This window comes from Muntiacus reevesi, chromosome 4, assembly GCF_963930625.1.
Source record: "Muntiacus reevesi chromosome 4, mMunRee1.1, whole genome shotgun sequence".
Lineage (NCBI taxonomy): Eukaryota > Metazoa > Chordata > Mammalia > Artiodactyla > Cervidae > Muntiacus > Muntiacus reevesi.
Genome location: NC_089252.1, coordinates 109,596,309 through 109,617,774, shown reverse-complemented (window position 1 = coordinate 109,617,774; position 21,466 = coordinate 109,596,309). Strand labels below are relative to the sequence as shown.

The window sequence follows — 21,466 nt, the reverse complement described above, 5'->3', positions numbered from 1 at the left end:
CCCCATTATAGAGTTACAGACATAAAATAGTCATTAAACCAAGTTAAAATCAAAATGAAAATTCACATTATGTCCATAGTTACATCAGTCCACCTTAAGGTTGTTAGATGTTGACAATTTAAGAGGCATCACATGTGATTGTTGTTGAAGGTATTTGCAGATTTGAAGAAAGTCTTTTCCTTGAAGTGGGATGTCTACCATGGGAAGCCTTTCACTGATGAAGAGGGGAGCGCTCCACAGACCCAGCAGTTAGACTGATTGTGGAATTCAGTGTAGGAATGAGCCCAGGACAGGAAGGCATTGTCTTGAGGATCAAACGGCAGACTCAGGATTTTTGGAGTCAGCAGAAGTGGGCTCACATAGGTTATCTGGCCCATCTTTTGGCTCATCCAGACAGTCCCGTTATAGAAGCGGATCGGGAAGAAGGTGGGCCAGGGGCTTCAGTAAGAACAGAGTAAATTGTCCCAGTATCTAAAAGGAAATCGACATATTGGCCCCCCACAGTTATTAATACCCGGGGTTCTTTGGGTGTAATTAGGATGGGAACTTCTGTGGGGTCCCTCGGGCTCCTTTAGTGCTGATTGTCTTGAGAGTCTGACCCCTGAAACCTATGCCTCTGGGGGCAGTCTCTCTTCCAGTGTGGTCCTTTGCAGAGGGGACACGGAGCTGGTGGTGGCTTGGATGCCTGAGGGCAATCCCGCTTGAGGTGCCCCTCCTTTCCACAGTAATAACAAGCCCATCCCTTTTCACCTGGGTTCCTCAGGGCATTTTTTCTCAGGCTATTTAAGAAGGTTCTCATAGCCATTGTGCAGGCATCCTGTTCCTTTGTCTTTTTCTGCCTTTCTTTCTTTTTCCTCATATTCTCTACCATAATAGACTGTCTGAGACACTTGTAACAGATTATCTAAAGACTGGTTTGGTCCATATGCCCATTTTAATAGCTTACGGTGGATATCTGGAGCCGACTGAGTGAGAAATCTATCTTTTAAGATCACTTTTCCCTCTTCACTTTTGGGATGAATCTCAGTGAATCTGTGAAGGGCTTCTCTCAGTCTATCTAGGAATTGACCAGGAGCTTCCTTCTCCTCCTGTTCTTTGTTTGCCAATTTGCCATAGTTTAAAGGCTTAGCATGCACCTGCCTGAGTCCTTCAAGAGTCAGTTCAGTTCAGTTTAGCCGCTCAGTCGTGTCCGACTCTTTGCGACCCCATGAATCGCGGCATGCCAGGCCTCCTTGTCCATCACCAACTCCTGGAGTTTACTTGAACTCATACCCATCGAGTCGGTGATGCCATCCAGCCATCTCATCTTCTGTCGTCCCCTTCTCCTCCTGCCACCAGTCCCTCCCAGCATCAGGATCTTTTCCAGTGAGTCAACTCTTTGCGTGGGGTGGCCAAAGTACTGGAGTTTCAGCTTGAGCTTCAGTCCTTCCAATGAACACCCAGGACTGATCTCCTTTAAGATGCACTGCTTGGATCTCCTTGCAGTCCAAGGCACTCTCACCTTGAAGAATACATCTGACAAAATGACTCTGATCCCATCTTCCTTTAGCTGTGTTGTAGTCCCAGTCTGGGTCTGTAATTGGGACCGCCTGTTTCCCAGTGGAGAGGGAAACAGGTTATAATGTCCTCCCTCTTGCCTACTGATTCATTACCAAGCCGTTCATCTCCATAAGCAACTTCTTTTCCCAGAACTCGAGTTTTTGAGTCGGGAGTCAGCATTTGTCCCACGATATACATCACATCCTTCCAAGTAAGGTCATAAAGCAGAGTAACACCTTTAAAAGCTCTAATATATTTTTCTGGGTCTTCTGAATAGTCTCACAGATCCTCCTTGATTCTTTGTATTTCTTGATAAGAAAAAGGCTTATTAACTCTCATAGACTGATTATTTCTCCCGGTACATGCTTCATGACGAGGCAACAGCTTGTGTGACTGTTCCTCAGTTTCTCTGGCTGCTCTGCGCATATGATCCCAGGGATAGATTGGAGAAACCTGCTTTTCCTTATCTCTTTGTCTCCTGTCCTCCATCTCATCCAGCGAAGTAGGAGGACAGGAGGGAGCTGGAGGTTTCACACCCAAATCTATACCCTTAGGACATAAGTCCTGCATATTTTGCAGAGAGAAAAAGGGCAACACTTATGCTACTTCTACCCATTTCCCTTGTTTTCTACAGAACCAGTCTAATTGTAAAACAGTTATTATACTTAAGAGACCCTCCAACCTGCCACCATTCGCCATCCTCCAATGGATACTGTGGCCATGCAGTATCACATAGGAAGACCAGGTGTGTCTTCTTTAAGTCCTGGGATCAAATCTATCCCAGTTCTTCAGGATACAGTTCAAAGGAGTGAGGCTGGAATTGTTAGCTCCCATCTGTAAGAGAGAAAAAAGCGACCAGCGGCATCTTTCTACAGGAGGCGACCCTCCCTGCTCTAGATGGGGGTGTAGACAGACTTTATACCAAAGCTTTCCTTCCCTGGTCAGACTTAGTCTGTCCCTTACTGTCGCGGGCGACCTACTCGTCCTGCCCGGTTCTACCACGGAGACGGCGGGGTGGAGATGCACCAAGGGTAGACCTGATGGCATCCCTGACTGACGTCCAGCTCCTCACCATTAAAACCTTGCTTGCCCCTGATGCCACCCGGGGTGCAATCAGAGTGCAATCAGGCTAAACCCTTGGAGGAAACTTTGGTCACCGGAGTGCCTGTGCACGACCCTGAGTCTGTTCCTGACCGCAACAAGACCGATACGAACGTAAAACTGAGATGTTTCTTCCAAGCGTCACCACACCAGTATAAGGGCCTCCTCTGGTCCACTAAGAGCCAGTGTTACCAAAGGGGGGGGGGGGAAACTCAATGTAGTTCCAATCTGAGTAACCTTTAACCTCAGAGATGCTCCTGTAGCTAGAGCTCCATCTAACTTTCGAACTTTCATTCTTATCGAGGCTAGGTGCTTCCTGACTGCCAATGCACGTTTGGGACCTAAGTCACAGCACACAGTAACAGCACAGATCAAAAGTCCCTTGAAAGTCTGTGATGCGACAGATTAGGTTCGTACTTCTAATTTCCAAGGAGTTATGAAATGGTCAAAGAGACTGAAAAGTTTGACCGAGAAAGGAGAGTTCGGTCCACACACTTTGCCCATTTCTGTTCGGTCTCCAAAGGTGACGTTGGGTGCTTCTTGGCACTGGCAGGTTGATATAAACCCCCGACAGGTTTCTGCCATAAGCCGTGTGAGGTCACTGCGGAACCGCAGAGCAGGGCTCCTCACTTGCTTCATGCAGGGCGTTTCATTCATGCACACAAGCATACTATAGAGTTAGTAAAGTACAGCAGAAAACGTGTTCTCTAGGAGAACAAAGAACTAGAGCTCCAAGCACCCTTACCTTGTCCTGAAGGATCCTGGACGAGCCCCCAAGATGGAAGGTTGTTGCTGAACCTCAAAAAGATGCCAGGATTGTTGGCTTCCAGAGAAGAAGAATTCAATCCGGGGCCAGAGACAAGGCTTGATCGCTCAGAGCTTTTGTGCAACAGAGTTTATGAAAGTATAAAAGGGATAGAGAAAGCTTCTGACATAGACATCGGAAGGGAGTATAAACAGTACCCGCTTGCTAGTGTTAGCAATGGAGTTATATACTCTCCAATGAATCCAAAGAATGTCTGGAGGTTGTAAAGGTCTCACCAGACCTACTCCCATAATTTAAAGATAACAGGATTAGCCAGAAGGTTTAATCCAGAAAAGGTGCTCAGGCAGAATACATTATGGTTATATAATCCTAAGGAATGTTGAGGGAAAAAAGTTTGTCCTTTCTTCCTCGTTGAGAATTCCAGACCCTCTCTCCTTGTGGACCCCTAGACTTCTTAGCAACCTGCCTAGGAAATGACTCTCTCAAAAGGCTTTAGCATAGTCAATGAAGAAGAAGTAGATGTCCTTCTGGAATTCTCTTGCTTTTTCTATGTTCCAACGGATGTTGGCAATTTGATATCTGGTTCCTCTGCCTTTTCTAAATCCATCTTGAACATCTGGAAGTTCTCCGATCACACGTTTTAAAACTGCATTCATGCAAACATTCAATGCTGCATTTCATGTTATGTAGTCATTGGTGCTATAGTCATTTTTATACTCTGTTTGTGAGAGGTATTAAAATTAAAACTTTTTTTGGGCCCCTAGAAGTATCATAGTCCCTAGGTGTATTGTTTGCTGTGCCTAAACAATAGTTGCCTCTGGGGAGATGGTTTTTATGGCAATGCAGGTTCTCTGGCAGGGAAATAAAAGCTGCTGTGACCTGGGTTCACTGGACACGTGCTGGTGTTGCTCTGGGATCGCCCCACTGGCCGTGTGTGGGTATGGCAGGGCAAGCGGGCAGGCTTGCGGTGACCTTGCAGCCAGTGCCTGGGGGCTGCCCTGCCCTGGCGACTTGGCAGGGAGCAGTCTAGGAGCTGGGGTTTCCCTGAGGGGCTGGATTCTTTCATCACTGTTTCCACTGACCATCATCTTTATGGGTGGGGTTTGTTAAAGCTTCACTTCTCCACACAACTGGGAACAAAATCTTTTGACCGCAAAACTGAGAAAAAGCTGTTACTTAGGCTTGTTCTGTACTGTCACAGAGGAGATGTCCTAGACTCAGAGAAGTTGTTTGAAGCTGATGTGGTCATGCTGGATCTAGCCTTGTATCATTCCCATTGTATTTCTTAAGACTAGGAAACTGAAAGTCGCTCAGTCATATCCAATTCTTTCTGACCCCCTAGACTGTAGCCCACCAGGCTCATCTGTCCATGGAATTCTCCAGGCCAGAATACTGGAGTGGGTAGCCATTCAATTCTCCAGGGGATCTTGCCAATCTAGGGATGGAACCCAGGTCTCCCGCATTGCAGGTAGATTCTCTGCCATCTGAGGCACCAGGGAAGCCCAAGAATACTACAGTGTGTTGTCTATCCCTTCTCCAGCAGATCTTCCTGACCCAGGAATCAAACCAGAGTCTCCTGCATTGCAGGCAGATTCTTTACCAGCTAAGCTACCAGGGAACCCCTAAAACTAGGCGTAGCCTCTATTATGCTTCCCAAGTGGCACTAGCAGTAAAGAACCCAGCTATCAGGGCAGGAGAATTGACACCCAGGTTCGATCCCTGGATCGGAAGTTCCCTTGGAGATGGCCATGGCAACCCACTCCGGTATTCTTTCCTAGAGAATCCTCATGGACAGAAGAGCCTGGCAGGCTACAGTCCATAGGGTCATAAAGAGTTGGAGATGAGTGAAGCAGCTTGGCATGCATTCACCCTCCTACATAACTATGGAGTGGTTTTCAACTATATACATTTCCATGGATACAACACTTTTTCTTGCATTCTGGCCCTATCCATTGTGTCCTTTGATAAAATAATGTGCTTTACAGTGTTTCTCACCTCCAGGACAGCTTCCAGCTGAGGCTCAGATGTATCAGAAATTTGTCATTTTTCAGGGACTTCCCTGATGTTTCAGTGACTCAGACTCTGTGCTCCCGGGGCAGGGGGTCAGCGTTCAATCCCTAGTCCAGATACCAGGTCCCGAATACCTCACCTAAGACACAGTGCAGCCAAATAAATAAAGAAAAGGAAACAGACTGATACAAATTTGTCATTTCTCATTTGCCTTCGTTAATGTGGAAGATTCCTGCAGCCTTCTGCATCCATTTATTCTCATACAAGTTTTTGTGAGTGTGAGTTTGTGTGTTATGTGGGGTTGAATTATTGGGTGTTTAGGTATGGAGGTGTGTGTGCATGTGAGATGTTGTGAAGCATTTGCGAAGGTGTCAGTGTGTGTATAGGTTAATATGTGTCTGTGGGGTGTATATGCCCCCGCATGTATGTTGGAGTTAGGTTGTGTGTATGTGAGGTCGGACAGGAGTGTGGGTGGCGGTTTGTGGATGTGCTGTATAGGTGTCAGGGTGTGTTTGAAATGTGCATGGAGGATGCGTATCTGGGTGTGTGTGCGTGTGTGTGGGCTTTCAGAGTGTGGCATATGTCTTCTGTGTGAGGATATGTGAATGATGTGTGTGTATGGTGACTTCTAAACCATGTGTGCGGATGTGTGAGTGAATGTGTGTGTATGAGGAGTGTATAAGGCGACTGCTGCTGCTGCTAAGTCACCTCAGTCGTGCCCAACTGTGCGACCCCATAGATGGCAGCCCACCAGGCTCTGCCGTCCCTGGGATTCTCCAGGCAAGAACACTGGAGTGGGTTGTCATGTCCTTCTCCAACGCATGAAAGTGAAAAGTGAAAGTGAAGTCGCTCAGTCGTGTCTGACTCTTAGTGACCCCATGGACTGCAGCCCACCAGGCTCCTCCATCCATGAGATTTTCCAGGCTAGAGTACTGGAGTGGGGTGCCATTGCCTCTCCGCTATAAGGTGACTGGGGTGTGTAATTCAGGGTGTGTGTGTGGATGTATGGCTGGGTGTTCATGTGCGTGTAGTGTCGTGGGTGTGCCCCTGCAGGCATATTTAGAGAACAGGGGTATACATGGCAGTGTGTTTTCTAACACACTGTATAATTTATGTAAATGAAGATTTTATGTATTCACTTTAATCTCCACAGGTTATATTTATTTATATAAAAATACGTCAATTTAGTTATTTATTGCTTAGCTGTGCTGGGTCTTCATTGCTGGGCGGGTTTTTCTCTGGTTGCATCGAGTGGGGGGTTACTCTCTAGTTGTAGTTCGAGGGCTTCTCCTGCGGAGGCTTTTCCTGTGGAACTTGGGATCTAGGGCATAAGGGGGTCAGTAGCTATGACTAGGGGGCTCTAGAGCACAGCGTCAGAAGCTGTGACACTCGGGCTCAGCTGCTCCACACCATGTGGTATTCTCCCAGACCAGAGATCGAACCCGTGTTTCCTGCACTGGTAGCAGGATTCGTTACCACTGAGCCACCAGGGAAGCCCCAGTCTCCAAAGGTTGTAGCCATACTCATAAACATATGCTTTAAGCAGCATGAACAGGAAGAGTGGTTTATTGACTCATTATTCCCTAGGGAAGGGGGCACCTGTAAGAAGTTCTTCTGGGGGAAGAACTTGATTGACAAGAGTAGAAGCAAGTTACAAAGGAGAATGTACCACTTATCCTATTACTCAATGCTTATGTTTAAAAATGAAAAAAAAAAATTACCTGGCAAGAATATAAAATCTGTGGAAAATAGCAAAAATAGTATATAAAATTTTCATGTTCTCTATTTCCAGGATCACCTACCTTTTGCCTAAAGTATTTGTTTCTCTCTTTCTCTTTCCCTCCCTCTCTCTCCCACTCTCCCTGTGTCCCTGTATCCCAGCATTTTCTATGTTCCCAGTGTTTGGGCTTATTCACCTGTGGTCCGATCACCAGATGGGGAGCCCATCGCTGGTGCAGAGCGAGTCTGTCACTCACAGTCCCCAGGGGAGGAGGAGTGGGTCGTGCTGGCCCACAGGAGAGGACAGTCACAGCCCATGCGATGTTCTCAGGGAAGGAATGGGCGAGGCCGGAGGGTGAGGCTGACCAGGTTGAGGAAGGGCTAGCTGAGCAATTTCAGTGGGCTGGGGGTGAATGTGGGGGCTGCCGAATTTGTTGATGCCTGGCCCTGGGGTTATCAGGACCCGGGCTTAGAGTCTCGTTGGTAGAGAGGGTGGGATGGGGCTGCTGCTCAGATTGCATGTGAGAGGAGTGCTGAGGGCGAGGGTTTGCTGTATCCAGGAAATTACTAACCTTGGATGGGTAGTCAGATGTGAAAACATCAGAGACAGAAACTAGAAACCCTGGGTAACACAGGACCCACTTATATAAATTATTCACGACACATTTGAATGATAACTACATGTCTTGTAGCTCCTTCTAGCGACTGAATTTTTAATTTATATTTTTCCTCTTTTTTGCCTTCTTTTAGATGTTTACGATTTTATGTCAACTTTTGGTCCAGTATAACACACTTCTGTTTAAAGTACTTTTAGGACTCTCCCGGTGGCGCAGGAGATAACAATCCGCCTGCCTGTGCAGTGGCCTGGCAGATGGGGTTAGATCTGGCTTAGATCCCTGGTTTGGGAAGATTCAACACGCTGGGGAGAAACTAAGGTGGAGTGCCACAGCTCCTGAGTCTGTGCTCCAGAGCCCGGGAGCCACTCCAGGAGAAGTCACCGCAATGAGAAGCCCGAGCACCGCAACGAGAGAGTAGCCCTGGCTCGCTGCAACTAGAGGAAAGCCTCCGCAGCAACGAAGACTCAGCACGCCCAAAAATACATCAATGAAGGTATATGCAAAAAGCTGGTCCATTTTTGTCTTATAGTAAAAAAAGACACACTCCACGGGTTGCGGATCCCGCATGCTTCTGATGAGATCTCTGACGGTCCTCCCCAGGCAAGGTTGGGGCTCCAGACTGTCCTTTTCGGCATACAAAGATAGCGCTGCCACTAACACTGACCTTAACAGGGTCCTTGAATCTAATCTGTGTGGTTTCATTTGGCGGATATTTCACACAGCCAGGAAAGCGAGGTTTTAGGATGAGAACTACTTCTTACTGTGACGGGGTGCTGAGTTGGGGAAATGTCTTTGTTCGCCAGTGACTCCAGGAAAGTGCAGTGTGAGTCCACGAGGCTCCCCCGCTCGGCCACGTGGGGGCAGTAAAGCATTTGAGAAGAGTACTTCCTGTCCTTGGACGACTGTGTTCTGGGGGTTGGGGACAGGACCAGCATCATGGGTGTGTCACCAGGGAGGTCACACAGGACCCAGGAATCAGGAGGGCTGGGTACTTGGTTTAATGCTCTGTATATCCTTGAGGTCTTGAAATTCTGTATACCTTTTGAACCTGGGATCCTGCAATTTCAATTTGCTAGCTGTATATCTGGTTCTGGTCAGTGGTGACTCCACACCTCCCACTACACACGAAGGAGTCTGTGGAAGTCATTCTGAGAAAACTTCTTTCCCTGTAAACTTGCCCAGAAAATCCCCGAGTCCTCGCCCCCAGCCTTGAGCAGTCAGAGGGCAGGGGAGAGCCCAGGAAGGGAAGGAAGAGAGTGGCAACACAAGTCAGAAGGGGTCCACCAGCCCTTCCCCACAGAGAGTGCTTTTGAACTGATGCTCAGCTTTTGAACTGAGTCTTCAAAGCACCGGACTGCAGGAGGGAGGCTGCAAGAGAGAGGATGATGTTTGTTTGCTGGGGTCTTACCGGGAACCAGGGACTAGTCTGAGAGGGAGGGGGACCCAGTGGGCCCCAGGAAACTCACACAGGAACCAGAGCTCTGGGTGCCGCCATCCACCCTGACTTGGCCAAGACCTCCCTCCCAAGGCCACACCCCACCCCACCCTGGGCCTCAACTTCCTCCCTGGTCTGATGAGACTGGTGGTGAGCCGTGCCCTGCCTCCCAACAATACTGCTGTGAGCTCAGAGTGGGTGGCTGCGTGGGAGACCATTGTGTTAGGGGAAGCACACTGTTTGAAACCGCCCACCCTGGCCAGGCACCATAGTAACCATTTGCATGAGTTGTTTTATGACTGGAGATCCTGATAAGGAATACGGAACTAATAAGCCACCACCAGCCGGAAAAGTTCGGGAAAGATCGAGAAGAGACACTACCTGTCCATCCACTTCCCAGAATCCCTCTTGCTAGCATCCATCTTGGCTGAGCGATGCGTGCGCCACCAGAAAAGACTCTGAATTAGAATGATTGGCCAAAGACCACCCGGAAACTAATCCCATCCCCATAAAACCCAAGACTGTGAGCCATGCGGCAGAGCAGTTGTCCTGGGTTCCCTTACCCTCCTGCTCTCCACCCGGGTGCCCTTTCCCAATAAAATCTCTTGCTTTGTCAACATGTGTCTCCTCGGACAATTCATTTCCGAGTGTTAGACAAGAGCCCAGTTTCGGGCCCTGGAAGGGGTCCCCCTTCCTGCAACAAATGGCGACCACGAAGGGACATCTTCTTCACTGAGATTGACATCCTGACCACTCGGGGTACTCAGGGGCCAGCTTGCCTGCCAATGGACCAGACCCAGCGGCCGCAACTGGGACCGTTTTGTCTCTGGTCTCCTCCTGACGCGGACAACTGGCCAGAGTGCCCCGACCGGTAAGGAACAAGAGATTTTATTGACCTCCCTTCCCCTTCCCTCTCTTTTTCCTCTCCTTAATCCTTCCTATCCTTCCCGTTTTTCTAATCCCCCGGTCCTGGATGCAGGAATCTGGTCAAAGGGCCTCACTCAGCCTGAGCTGTGGATTGGAGACTGATCACCTCCTCTTGGCAGAGAACTCGAATTCTGGTCTGGTTTCTGGTAGGGCCGAGTTCCAGTCCTCCCTTCTCTGGAAGCCCAGGGAAAAGTCCCGTAACGCCTGGATGTCTGCAGGTGGCAGGAGACGTCTGTAAGGCCACCCCTTTTGCCCCCCTTTCCCGCCTCCTCCTCCTCCTTCTTTCAACCTGGCTTCCTTTCCTCCTTTTGAAATCTTTGAAGACATCTCAAGTTCTGTGTCTCTATAGAAGGTTTTCTGAGAGACTGCATTCTTGTATTTAAGGGAGTGTCTGATGAGGACTGCCAGGTTTATATGTGTGTGTTTTAACTCTGTTCTGTGTTGTGATTTGTGACGGCCGTTTTCTTTGTCTGGCCACCATTTAGACCTGCCGCCATTTTGTTAAAACTTGATTTTCTTTCCCTGTGCCTTGAGACCAGGGCTCTCAGGAACACTTGTCTAGACCATCTCTAACTCCTGAGACTGAGAGAAAAAGGAAAAAAGCCTTTTAAAATGTTATTTAAATTTTATATTGTAATATCTAATTCATGACCAAACTTAGAAAATGAAGCTAGATCTTGCAGTGTGTCTGTCTAAATATGTCTTGGTATGTTTTTGTCTCTGGGTAATATTTTTTAGGTTAATTTGTAAATGAGCTCTATTTAATTGGCTTAAAAAAAAGTAAGCGCTTACAAATCAAATAATTCTAAATTAAACAATAAATTCCAGGTTCAGGTGAACTGGGAAATATTCAGTATTAAATATCTGATATTAATGTTTGTTTGTTGACCTATCTAATATAGACATGTCTTAGAGTAATTAACATCAAGAAGAGGATTAAACCTAGGTTTAATATAAGTTAAATATTATATCTGTTACAAGTTTGTCAACAAGGAAATTACCTCGAGTGAAGAAACTTTTAAAAAATGTAAATGAGATATGAATTTGTATTCTTTAAGAATATCTGTCTACAATAGTCTCCCCAGATTGGCGTAACTTGAATTTCTAAGGGTTGTGCTAAACTAAGTATTGGAAGTCTATTAAATAATTAGGTCATTTCCAAATGAAATAAGATTTTGAAACATTTACTACTAAACACTGACTTCCTTTTACAGAAAAACTAAAGAGATTTGGGGCCATAAATGAATAATGTTTGATGCCATCCTAAAATGTTTTAAGAAAGCAAGGGTTTTAGAAATTATCACTGGTATTTATGCTCATCAATCTATAAAATGCTAATATAAAAGTTAGCTCTTGGTTGCTAAAGGAAAGCAGGAAGAGTGATTTCAGTAAAAAGTATGAAAAAATACTAAAAAGAGTTATGCATAATCAGGATTTTCTAAAATTGGATTACAATTAGTTAGATAAGTGGATTTTGTTAGGAATGACATGGTTGTAAGAAAACTGCTTAGAGCCAATTAGGTCCAAGATGGCGGAGGTGACTTTCACTAGACCTTGAGCCTTGGTATTTACGCCCATTGTGACATATCAACAAGTTAAATGATACAGCCATCAACATTGACTAAATCTGACCAAATGTTCTAAACGCTTTTAATTGATCTTTTCGATAAAAATTCTTAAATCGAATTCTTTTAAAGTTCCTTTGACCTCTAGCTAACTTTGGGGTGCTTCAGAGGGCCCCTGAAACATCCCAAAGAGAGATATTAAACTGTGTTTATTTGGTTGGTTAAATTACATAAAAAAGATTATCAAATGAGCAATAAATCTGCTCATGTTATAATGTATGGTAAAATTACTAATACAGATATCCTAGAAATTATATGGAGTTCTTAACATTTTGATATGTCTTGGTGTTCTAATGAGAAACCTGATGACTTCACAAAAGTTAACAAAGGACTAAATGAACCAGCGAATATGCTTATAGTTTTTATGGTTTCTACCTGAAAAATTACAGGTTTAAATCTTGTGTTTTCCGGGAGTAAGGAAAACATTCCTCTCAAACTAATTATGAAAATAATTTGGTAAAACTACGTTATGAACAAAACAATTATATTTTCTCTCTATCTGACTCCTCCAGAAATTTGAAACTCTTAAGTTTCCAGTAAGTTTATCAAATGAGCTAAAAAGGTTATCTCACTAACAGGTACAAAAATCTCAAGGAATTTTTGAGACCTTAAAAAGAGAAGAGTTCACCTAGATTTGTTATTCAAAATCTGTGATAAGCTTTTGGTGTGAGTTTCCCAGCCCTGTTTTATATTAAAAGTTCAGCCTGAGATTCTATAGGTGTTTCAGCAAAATAAAAAGTCTATAATCAATTATGGTTATATAAATCATCAGACCAAAATTAGTGAGAACAGACCTATTTTGCAAACAAAATAGCCTTAATTTGGTTATATTTGATAAAAATGAGGGTAACTTTGGGGAAAAAGATATTTTAAAAATGTTAAATCCCAGTTTGTTCATGGAGGTCTGCATGTAGTAAGACTCATTTCTTGGATAGTTCTTTGCTGTTATGTGATATTAATGCAAATTTAATTGAATTCTTAAAGAACACCTTAAGTTTGTTTCTGAAGCTTACCTCAATAATCTATCTTTGGATGAAGATTGGATGCCTCATGACCTGCAACCAGGACTGGAAAAAGACATAATTTAAGGGACTGTCTCCAACCTGGATGGAAGGACTTTTTATCAGGTACTCTTAACTAACTCTTGCACAATGAAACTGAAGAAAATTAACTCTTAGATTAATTCCCACCTCCAAAGGCCCCTACACTGGATTGGTCTATAGAGAAGACAGCTGACCTGATCTCACCTTAAAATGATGCTCAAACAAGAGAAACTACAGTACACCAGGATGAGAAGACAACAACATCAGAGGTAGACAGCTTGTCCAAGATGCTGGACCTGATTCATATGATCATTTATAATGTTTTCTTGACTTCTTAGACTTTTGCATATAAATCAAATGCTTTTCTATCACAGGCCTGATACTATGCTAGTTTTAAAAATCAATCCAATTGTTGGGTTTGTGGCCAATTATCTGTGTCTAGCTCTGGGTTACCTTGGTAAATTTCTCTACTACAAGACTCTAACTGATTGGCCCTGAGGAAATTTACTTGAAAAAATTATAGTCATATTCAGGTTACTATGATACTACCAGACGGGATCCCTTCACTGGGCCAATTAATAATGCCTACTCTGACTCTGGCCATAAATTTGAGCCTTTTTCTATTCCTCAAGCTCAATCAGAGCAACACAAGAAGTTTTAGCAAAAGAGAAAAAAATTTCCCACAATTATGAGATAGATTTATGTAGATAACACTAAGCTATGGTAATTTAGGTTTAAAGTCTCTGTGTTAAAAACAATTAAATCGTACTAAAGATAACCAGTCTAGTAACACTAGAAAACTGGGGTGTGTGCCTTATAGATGGTGGTGCCAATGTATAATTTCCCTGAAAGATAAAGATTCGTACAGAGTAGACTAAGTCAGATGACCTGGGATATACTGGGCTACATCTAATAGAAGCTCTTAAGTCTTACTTGTGACTTTACTAGTACTGCTGGCTATGTTCTTTGTATTTCACCTGTTTTACAGAATTGCTATTTCTTACAGTGCCAAATGTGTGACTGAGGCCTCTGATAGAATAATATATAGTTCCTTAGGAAATCAATGATGATGACAGTGTAACTCTAGATATGAGAAAAAGCAACAAGAGGGAATGTTTTCCTGGACCAAGAGGCTAGTAAGACAGGTGGTCCAGAGAATTTTAGATACTGTTTTATGGCCTAATCCAGTAACAGCACATTGAGAGACCGGTCGACAAAATCTTTGCCAAACCCGAGAATGGACATTCTCAGCACCATGGGATAAAATGGTCATGAAATGCCCCCCTCAAAGTCATCGTCAAGTTTGTGAGCAAAAAGGGGCTTTGCCACCTGAAGACTGACACTTGCCATCTACATCTACAGTGATTATAGCATGGCCACTGCAACTGCTGACTTTCAATGGCCCTGAAAGGGGTTCAGGGTGAAGGTCAAGAATGAGGTGTTCCGTGCTCTGGAAAAAACTGGCAGAACAGGCCTTCAGATAGTTAGATCTTTTCAAGAGATTTTATGAGTCCCAATTCTTGCATCTTCTCATACCTGGGGAAACACTGACATCATTAATGGTGCCATCTGCTTTGGCTATTAAAGAAAAAATTTTAAAATTAAAAGTCAAAATAGAGTACTCAGCTATGGTTCAGACATCCTGGGAAATAACCAGGTGTTACTATGGGTGTAATTTCAGATTAGACATTGTATTGCTAAACACTTGAGTTTTCTGAGTCGTGTCAGGCTTGGATGCCACCATTCTCAAAACAATGTCTGCTGGAAGCTAGTAACTTCTACCTTACTTTTTATAAAACTAGGCAACTGGCCACCTGGCTACAAGTCTCCCTGAAGTGCCAGGTCTAGACTGGATTTCAGGCCTATTCTTCTAAAAGAAAGAGATTTACTTTGTCTATTAAAACTCCAGTTATCCCTCCTGTGGCTACTACCAACTGGGTATGTTACAACAAAATGGCAGACCAAGGGATTGAGATTTTAATCACACAAGGCTCAAATCTAGGACTTGGAACTCAGGAATACTTCCAATTCAGTGTCTCTTCTCCAAGCTGAGGCGGTCCTGTGCCCCATTTTGACAAAAAGTTATCACAGTCATAGTTGCCTTGTTCCCTAAATAAAACTAAACAGGACTCCGCGGGGTGGCGACTCTGGAGTACAGATCTGCTGTACTGTAAAATATAAGCTTTATTCAGCCTCCTTGACCTTCCCTGACTTCCAAAGGGTAGATTCAAACAATTGCCAATCAGAGAAGAAAAAAATACAGAAACAGAGGGGAAACAATCAAACGGTGGTACAGCCTTGAGACGGGTCCTGGTTCCTACTCAAAAAAATATATGCATAACAATGTCTTTTGAGTTCTTCTACAGAACTAGAGCCCCCACCCAGGTGGAAGATGATAACTTCAGACTAAACATAAGATTCTTAGAACACAGCTCTGTTGCTTGACCACCAGCCAATCATCCCAGCGGTGCCTCCTGTTTCTGGGGACCAGTGATGACCATCCTGTTAGGTCTCCTCTTTGACCCCTGTCTATTTTATCTCTGAGAGGCACCAACAGTTTCAAACTAAGTTGCTGTTATTACAAGAGTAAAAGTTGGTTTCAGATATAAAACACCCCAACTTAGGTCAGGTATAGAGAGACTTCTGCTCTGCTAGGCAGGCCTACGCCCAGGCACAGCAGGAAGAAGTTACAGAAGAAAGAGACCTCCGCCCTAATTCCCAAGAAGCATCTTGAGTATGAAGTCTCTCAGGGGGGAGTTGTTAGGGGAAGCACACTGATTGAAACCGCCCACCCTGGCCAGACACCATAGTAACCATTTGCATGAGTTGTTTTATGACTGGAGATCCTGATAAGGAATACGGAACTAATAAGCCACCACCAGCCAGAAAAGTTCGGGAAAGATCGAGAAGAGACCCTACCTGTCCGTCCACTTCCCAGAATCCCTCTTGCTAGCGTCCATCTTGGCTGAGCGATGCGTGAGCCACCAGGAAAGACTCTGAATTAGAATGATTGGCCAAAGACCACCCGGAAACTAATCCCATGCCCATAAAACCCAAGACTGTGAGCCATGCGGCAGAGCAGTTGTCCTGGGTTCCCTTACCCTCCTGCTCTCCACCCGGGTGCCCTTTCCCAATAAAATCTCTTGCTTTGTCAACATGTGTCTCCTCGGACAATTCATTTCCGAGTGTTAGACAAGAGCCCAGTTTCGGGCCCTGGAAGGGGTCCCCCTTCCTGCAACAAATGGCGACCACAGTGTTAGACAAGAGCCCAGTTTCGGGCCCTGGAAGGGGTCCCCCTTCCTGCAACAATTGTACCCTGTAGGACCACACACCCAGGTCACATCCTTGGACTTACGTCTCCGGACTCTGTAGACAACACGGCCATGGGAGGCTGTGAGGCGGGGGCAGGACACAAGAGGTCCCAGGCTCCCCTCCCAGTGTTGCTACCATGACCATCCTAAGGATTCGTGTTAGGGTTGTTGCTTTGGTGACAGGATGGACCCCGGGGTCCTCAGTCAGTGCTGCTGCCACTGGCAAATTGCTTGGAAGAAAACTCTTTCAACGAGGTTGCCCAAGTTCTCACAGGGGACCATCAGGGCAGGATCTCCCAGGAGAATGGAGGGGGTCATCTGTTTCAGGTATAGCAGGGGGGATCTCGCTGATGTCCTCCTCATAGTTTGGGTTTCACATCACGGCATGGCTCCCACCAGCTCAGCTCCACCCACCATGGTTCCTGCCACCCATCAGCCCTCCCAGTCTCCACCCCCATCACCTACCTGCAATCCTAGTTTCCTAGACTCTTCCTTTGTCTGTTGGTATAAACAAGATGGGGCTTCCCTTGTGGCTCAGCCAGTAAAGAATCTGCCTGAAATGTGGGAGACCTGAGTTCGGTTCCTCGGTTGGGAAGATCCCTTGGAGAAAGGAATGGCAAACCACTCCAGTATTCTTGCCTGGAGAATTCCATGGACAGAGGAGCCTGGTGGCTACAGTCCATGAGAGCGCAAAGAGTTGGACAGGACTGAGCTACTTTCACTTCAGTTTGATCAAGAAGGTAATTTCAGATAGGAAAGAAACACCTAGAGAGAGGCAGTTTCTTTTGCTGGAGACATAATCAGTGGTTCTCAGGTGATAATCAGAGGCTAGAAATGTGCCTTTAAAATCTACTAAGTTCTTTTTGGAAATAAGAAATGTAAGTGACACCAGAGTCTGTTGGGCTTCTGTGAGTGTTCTGATCTGCAATCTGTCCTTCTGCTCAAGAGTTGGTCCCTGCTCCATCACTTTACAAAGTGGACCTGACTGGAGCATGTGAAGGGGAAGTGTCTGCCTTCCCAGGAATCCATGTGCAAATGGATGGAACAAGGAAAACCCAGGATGGAGAAAGGGATCACCCAGGTACCAGGGATCTGGAAGTACCACCGTGGGTGGAGGGGTGTGTGTGCCTGTTTGAAGTGCCCTCTCTGACTCGATCCTCCTGGAAGTCAGGCTCCAGGTGGCTTGACCTGCCTCCTGTTTGCAGCACATGGGGGTCCTTCTTGGAATGATACCGCCTGTGGGTCTCATTGACTTTTCATCTGGTCAGAGAGCTGGTGGGTGTCCCCAGAGTCGGGGGCACGGCAGCCTGGGGCTCAGTTCTCTTTCCCATGGAGAGTCTGGAGAGGAAGGAAGGGTGAGAGGAACAAAGGAGGGGGCCATGCAGGATCCTGGCTCATTCCTGAGTGAGTTGGGGGGAAGGGTGCATGCGGATTTCTGAAGGACCAGATGTGGAGTCTGGGATAATGTTTCTGGGGACGGGGGTGTGGTATCTTTCCTGAGGAGACCTCAGCTCTGCAGGCTGTGAGCCCTAAACCAGGAAAGCTGGTTGCTGGCGGAAAGGAAGGTTCACCACCAACACAGGAGACGCAGCCTGAGGACCCAGACATGGACTCTCCAAGGGCTCCAGGGAGGATGGGGGAGGGAAATTCAGTTTGACATGTGAGCAAATGCCCAAACCCAGAGGCAGAAAAGCACAGGGCGGGTTTCAGGCTTACATAATAGCCAGCAACCATGTGTTCTACCAGTTGCTTCTACCGTGGACATTCCTCTTCCTCCACCGAGTTGGGAAAGGATATAGCTTGACCAAGAGGCCACTGGGGCAATACCTGGACTGTGAGACCAGGTTGCACAGAGGCCCACCTCTCCTTCCTTCCCCAAGGCTGATGTGTAAACAGCACATTCTGACCCAGCTGAGGGGCTTTGGCCAAGTCCCCAAGAGTCGCATAAGGCAACTGAATCCAGGAAACATCACAGGCCTCACAGGCACAAGACCAGGTCAAAGGAGAGAAGGATGAGAATTTGCTTCATCGCTTTCAGACGCCTTCATCATTTTGGCTCATTGTGTTTCCCAGCCATGCTCTCCCAGCCCTGGCCTCCCCAGCCTGCTTTCTCAGCCAGAGCACTGGACAGGGAGACAGTGAGGTCCAGTCAGAAGGGCTGTCCCGCAGGCCGTGTGGGTGACGAGGACGAGATGTTGGGTCTAGCTGGAGGTCAGGGAAGGCTTCCCAAGGTGGAGGTCAGGACACACGGAGGGATCAGAGGCAGAGATGGGAGGAGAGCCGGAGGCTCAGAGGGGCCTGAGTGGTTGAGATGTAAGGGGCAGCCTGACAGCTGAGGCCCGCAGGGCTGGGAGTGAGGAAAACTGAAACAAGAGCCTTGGCCCTGATACCTGATGTGGGGAGTGTGGGAGGCTGAAGACAGGACTTGAAAAGATCAAACTGGTGTGTGCTGGAACTCCCAGAAAATGGTGTGGAGAGTGGACAGTGGTCAGGGGAGAGCCAGGAAATCAGGGAAGGTGGAGTCTGGAGGTTTTGGCTACCCTGAGAGGAGAGAAGATGGAGTTAGGCCCAGGGCAGGGGTGGTGGGAGGTCAGGGGTGTGTCCTCACGAGGAAGAAGGAGCAGGTGGGGTTCCCAGGGATCCAGTTCAGAGCTCCTGCCACAGCACCCCCCAAACAGTGCAGTGCAGAAACCAGGGCGTTCACGGGAGTCTTGAACCCAGAGACAGAGCAGTGATGTGTGTTCAGGAGAACTGGTGTCTTGAGAAGGGCCGTTCCCAGGAACGTGTGAGGACTGGGAGGAGAAGCAGCCTGGGTGGACCTGACCAGTCTTTCTTCTGAAGAGGAGAGTCCTTGGGGGAGACTCAGCAGGAGCCCCTAGTGAGGAGGAGGGGACCCAGGAGAGCAGGGACAGGGGAGAATTGGTCAGGGGCATGTTCAGGAGGACAGGGGGTCCCCGGAGTCTGTGGAGATTAAGACACGGCTTGAATGTGAATATGGATCCAGTGAGGACTCGGCAAACTGCAGTGGCCTTGAGTTTAGAGAGGGCCCTGAATTGGGGTCACAATGCAGATGACCCTTCCCCTGCCTGATTCAGGAGGGATCAGGGGAACAGGCCATGTCTTGATGGGGAGTTGCTGTGCGGGAGAACTTTTTCAGTGAGAAAAGAGTGGAGATGAATCTAGGAGAGGGCACCAAGGGAGCCAAGCCTGACTGACTGAGGTCTCCGCCCAGAGGAGAGGATGGTGTGGGATTGATGTCTGCCTAGGGATGGGCTGGAAATGTAATTCTGTAGCAGGAGTTGGTGGTCTTCCCATTCTTCAAGTGTTAACTGAGTGCCTTTGGGTGCCAGACAGGGCCAGGAGCTGGCGATTGAGACGTGAATACACCGCTTTACTCTGCATCCTGAGGGGCACATGGTGTAGAGTCAGAGGCGATGTAGAGAGAGCCTGGCCCCTCCCTCTCCTGGAGGACACAACTTTCTTGAGCAAGCCTGCCTCTGACACTTCCCATGGGGTCCAGGAGAGGATGAAACACTGTCAGGAGATGGAGAAATCATTTCTTCAGCAGTCCTGTGAGGCCACAGCAGGGTCTGAGGCAAGTCCTTCAAAAGGCTGGGAGGAGGGCAGGGATGGGGCGGGTGAGGAAGACTCTTGGTTGAATGATTGCATCAGGCCCTGGCTAAGTATAAAAGGCGGGTCCCTCAGGCTGGGAGGATGAGGACTGGGGACCATGGAGACCCAGAGAGCCAGCCTCACCCTGGGGCGCTGGTCACTGTGCCTACTGCTGCTAGGACTGGTGCTGCCTTCGGCCAGCACCCAGTCCCTCAGCTACAGGGAGGCTGTGCTTCGTGCTGTGGATCAGTTCAACGAGCGTTCCTCAGAAGCTAATCTCTACCGCCTCCTGGATCTAGACGCTACACCCAATGATGTGAGTTATGAAGGGATCTGGGGAGGGGGCCAGCTAGTTGGGGGGCAGGGAGACAGATCAGAGGAAGAAGAATGAGCCCAAACCCAGTTTCCCCTACTTTGGTCCATGACCAGGAGGTTGACCCAGGCACCAGAAAGCCTGTGAGCTTCACGGTGAAGGAGACCGTGTGCCCCAAGACGGCCCAGCAGTCCCCGGAGCAGTGTGACTTCAAGGAGAATGGGGTGAGGATGGGAGTGGGGGAGGGGAATGGCAGATGCCTCTCAGGGGTTGGACAGCGGGGTTGGGGACGATTTCCAACTACTGGGAGGAAGCCGGGAGGTTATGGCCACAGGGGTTCCAGTTTGACCTGAACCTCCCCTTCCAGCTGGTGAAACAGTGTGTGGGGACAGTCACCCTGGACCCATCAAATGACCAATTTGACATAAACTGTAATGAGGTGAGTGGCCCCTTCTGGACTGTGGGATTTCTGGGAGGGCTAAGTATGTGAAACATCCTTTGGACCAATGACCGGCTGCCGCATTGAGGGCAGAGAAAGGCCCTTGACCCAGTCCCACCCTCCCTGAGCCCCAGTCTCCAGCCTGGCTGTGCATCCCTTAAAGCAGTGGTTCTCTCATGGGGTCCCCACCCGGGAACTGACAGGAAGGCAGATTCTCGGCAGCACTCAACCCAACCGAATCCGATTCTGGGGCAAGGTCCAGCCATTTGTATTTTCACAAGGCCTCCCGGGGACTCTGACTGTGCAGAAGCTGGAGGGGCACTGACTCAGTGATGATCTTCATGCCCTTCTTTGCTGGGATGGGTTTGTGACACTGGGAGCCCCTTATCATCTGTGGGCCTCAGTTTTATCTCTGTCTGTGGTATGGAGATTTAAGCATTTGCTCCAAGGGTCACAGCCAGAGGGTGATCTGGGTCCCCAAGTTTCCTGGAGTCCACTAGGAATGGGGGGCAGGTGTTGAGGGAGGGGTTTTGTCTTGACCTTCACCTGGTTCTCACAAGAGACCTGTTTTTATTGGTTCACAGTTTCAGAGTGTCAGATTTATTCCACCAATCCGACGTCCACCAGTCCGTCCACCGTACCGCCCACGGTTCCGCCCACCGTTCCGCCCAAGATTTCCTGGTAGAGGGTGACCAATAGGCAGATAACTCCCTGATAAGGGCTTCTGATGAATCAGAAGCCCAGGGAAGACCTCTTGGGATCTCTTTTGCCCTGAGTCAGCATCCAAAAAATAAAATCTTGTGAAAACAACTTCCTCCACTTTTCAGTTTCAATTGTCTCCCCTCTTCCAACTTACCATGACCTTTAGGAGTGTCTTTGTATGTGTGTGTGTGTGTGTGTGTGTGATCAGTCCTGTGAACACAGAGAAGTGTGAGGCCCGTGTTCCTTCCAGGAGGGCAAGGGGGAGGCAGCAGCCCCAGGAGCTCCAGGACAGGGTCTCCACCCTCGG

The 21,466-nt window shown here is 47.4% G+C and overlaps 1 protein-coding gene across 1 annotated transcript; it reads left to right on the top strand.

Annotated features, from left to right (window-relative positions):
* The first annotated feature begins 19,823 nt into the window (after positions 1-19,823).
* On the top strand, positions 19,824-21,200 carry LOC136167838 (cathelicidin-2-like). Its single transcript, XM_065935386.1, has 4 exons — positions 19,824-20,021; positions 20,135-20,242; positions 20,386-20,457; positions 21,042-21,200. The coding sequence occupies exons 1-4, from the start codon at positions 19,824-19,826 to the stop codon at positions 21,147-21,149; spliced, it is 486 nt and encodes a 161-aa protein (XP_065791458.1). The 3' UTR covers positions 21,150-21,200.
* Positions 21,201-21,466: the final 266 nt, after the last annotated feature.

Bases quoted from the DNA above. Each gene is read 5' to 3' on its own strand.
- LOC136167838 (XM_065935386.1), top strand. From the start codon at position 19,824: ATGGAGACCCAGAGAGCCAGCCTCACCCTGGGGCGCTGGTCACTGTGC. The intron at 20,022-20,134 runs GTGAGTTATGAA...GTCCATGACCAG, and splicing joins TAGACGCTACACCCAATGAT to GAGGTTGACCCAGGCACCAG. The intron at 20,243-20,385 runs GTGAGGATGGGA...CTCCCCTTCCAG, and splicing joins GTGACTTCAAGGAGAATGGG to CTGGTGAAACAGTGTGTGGG.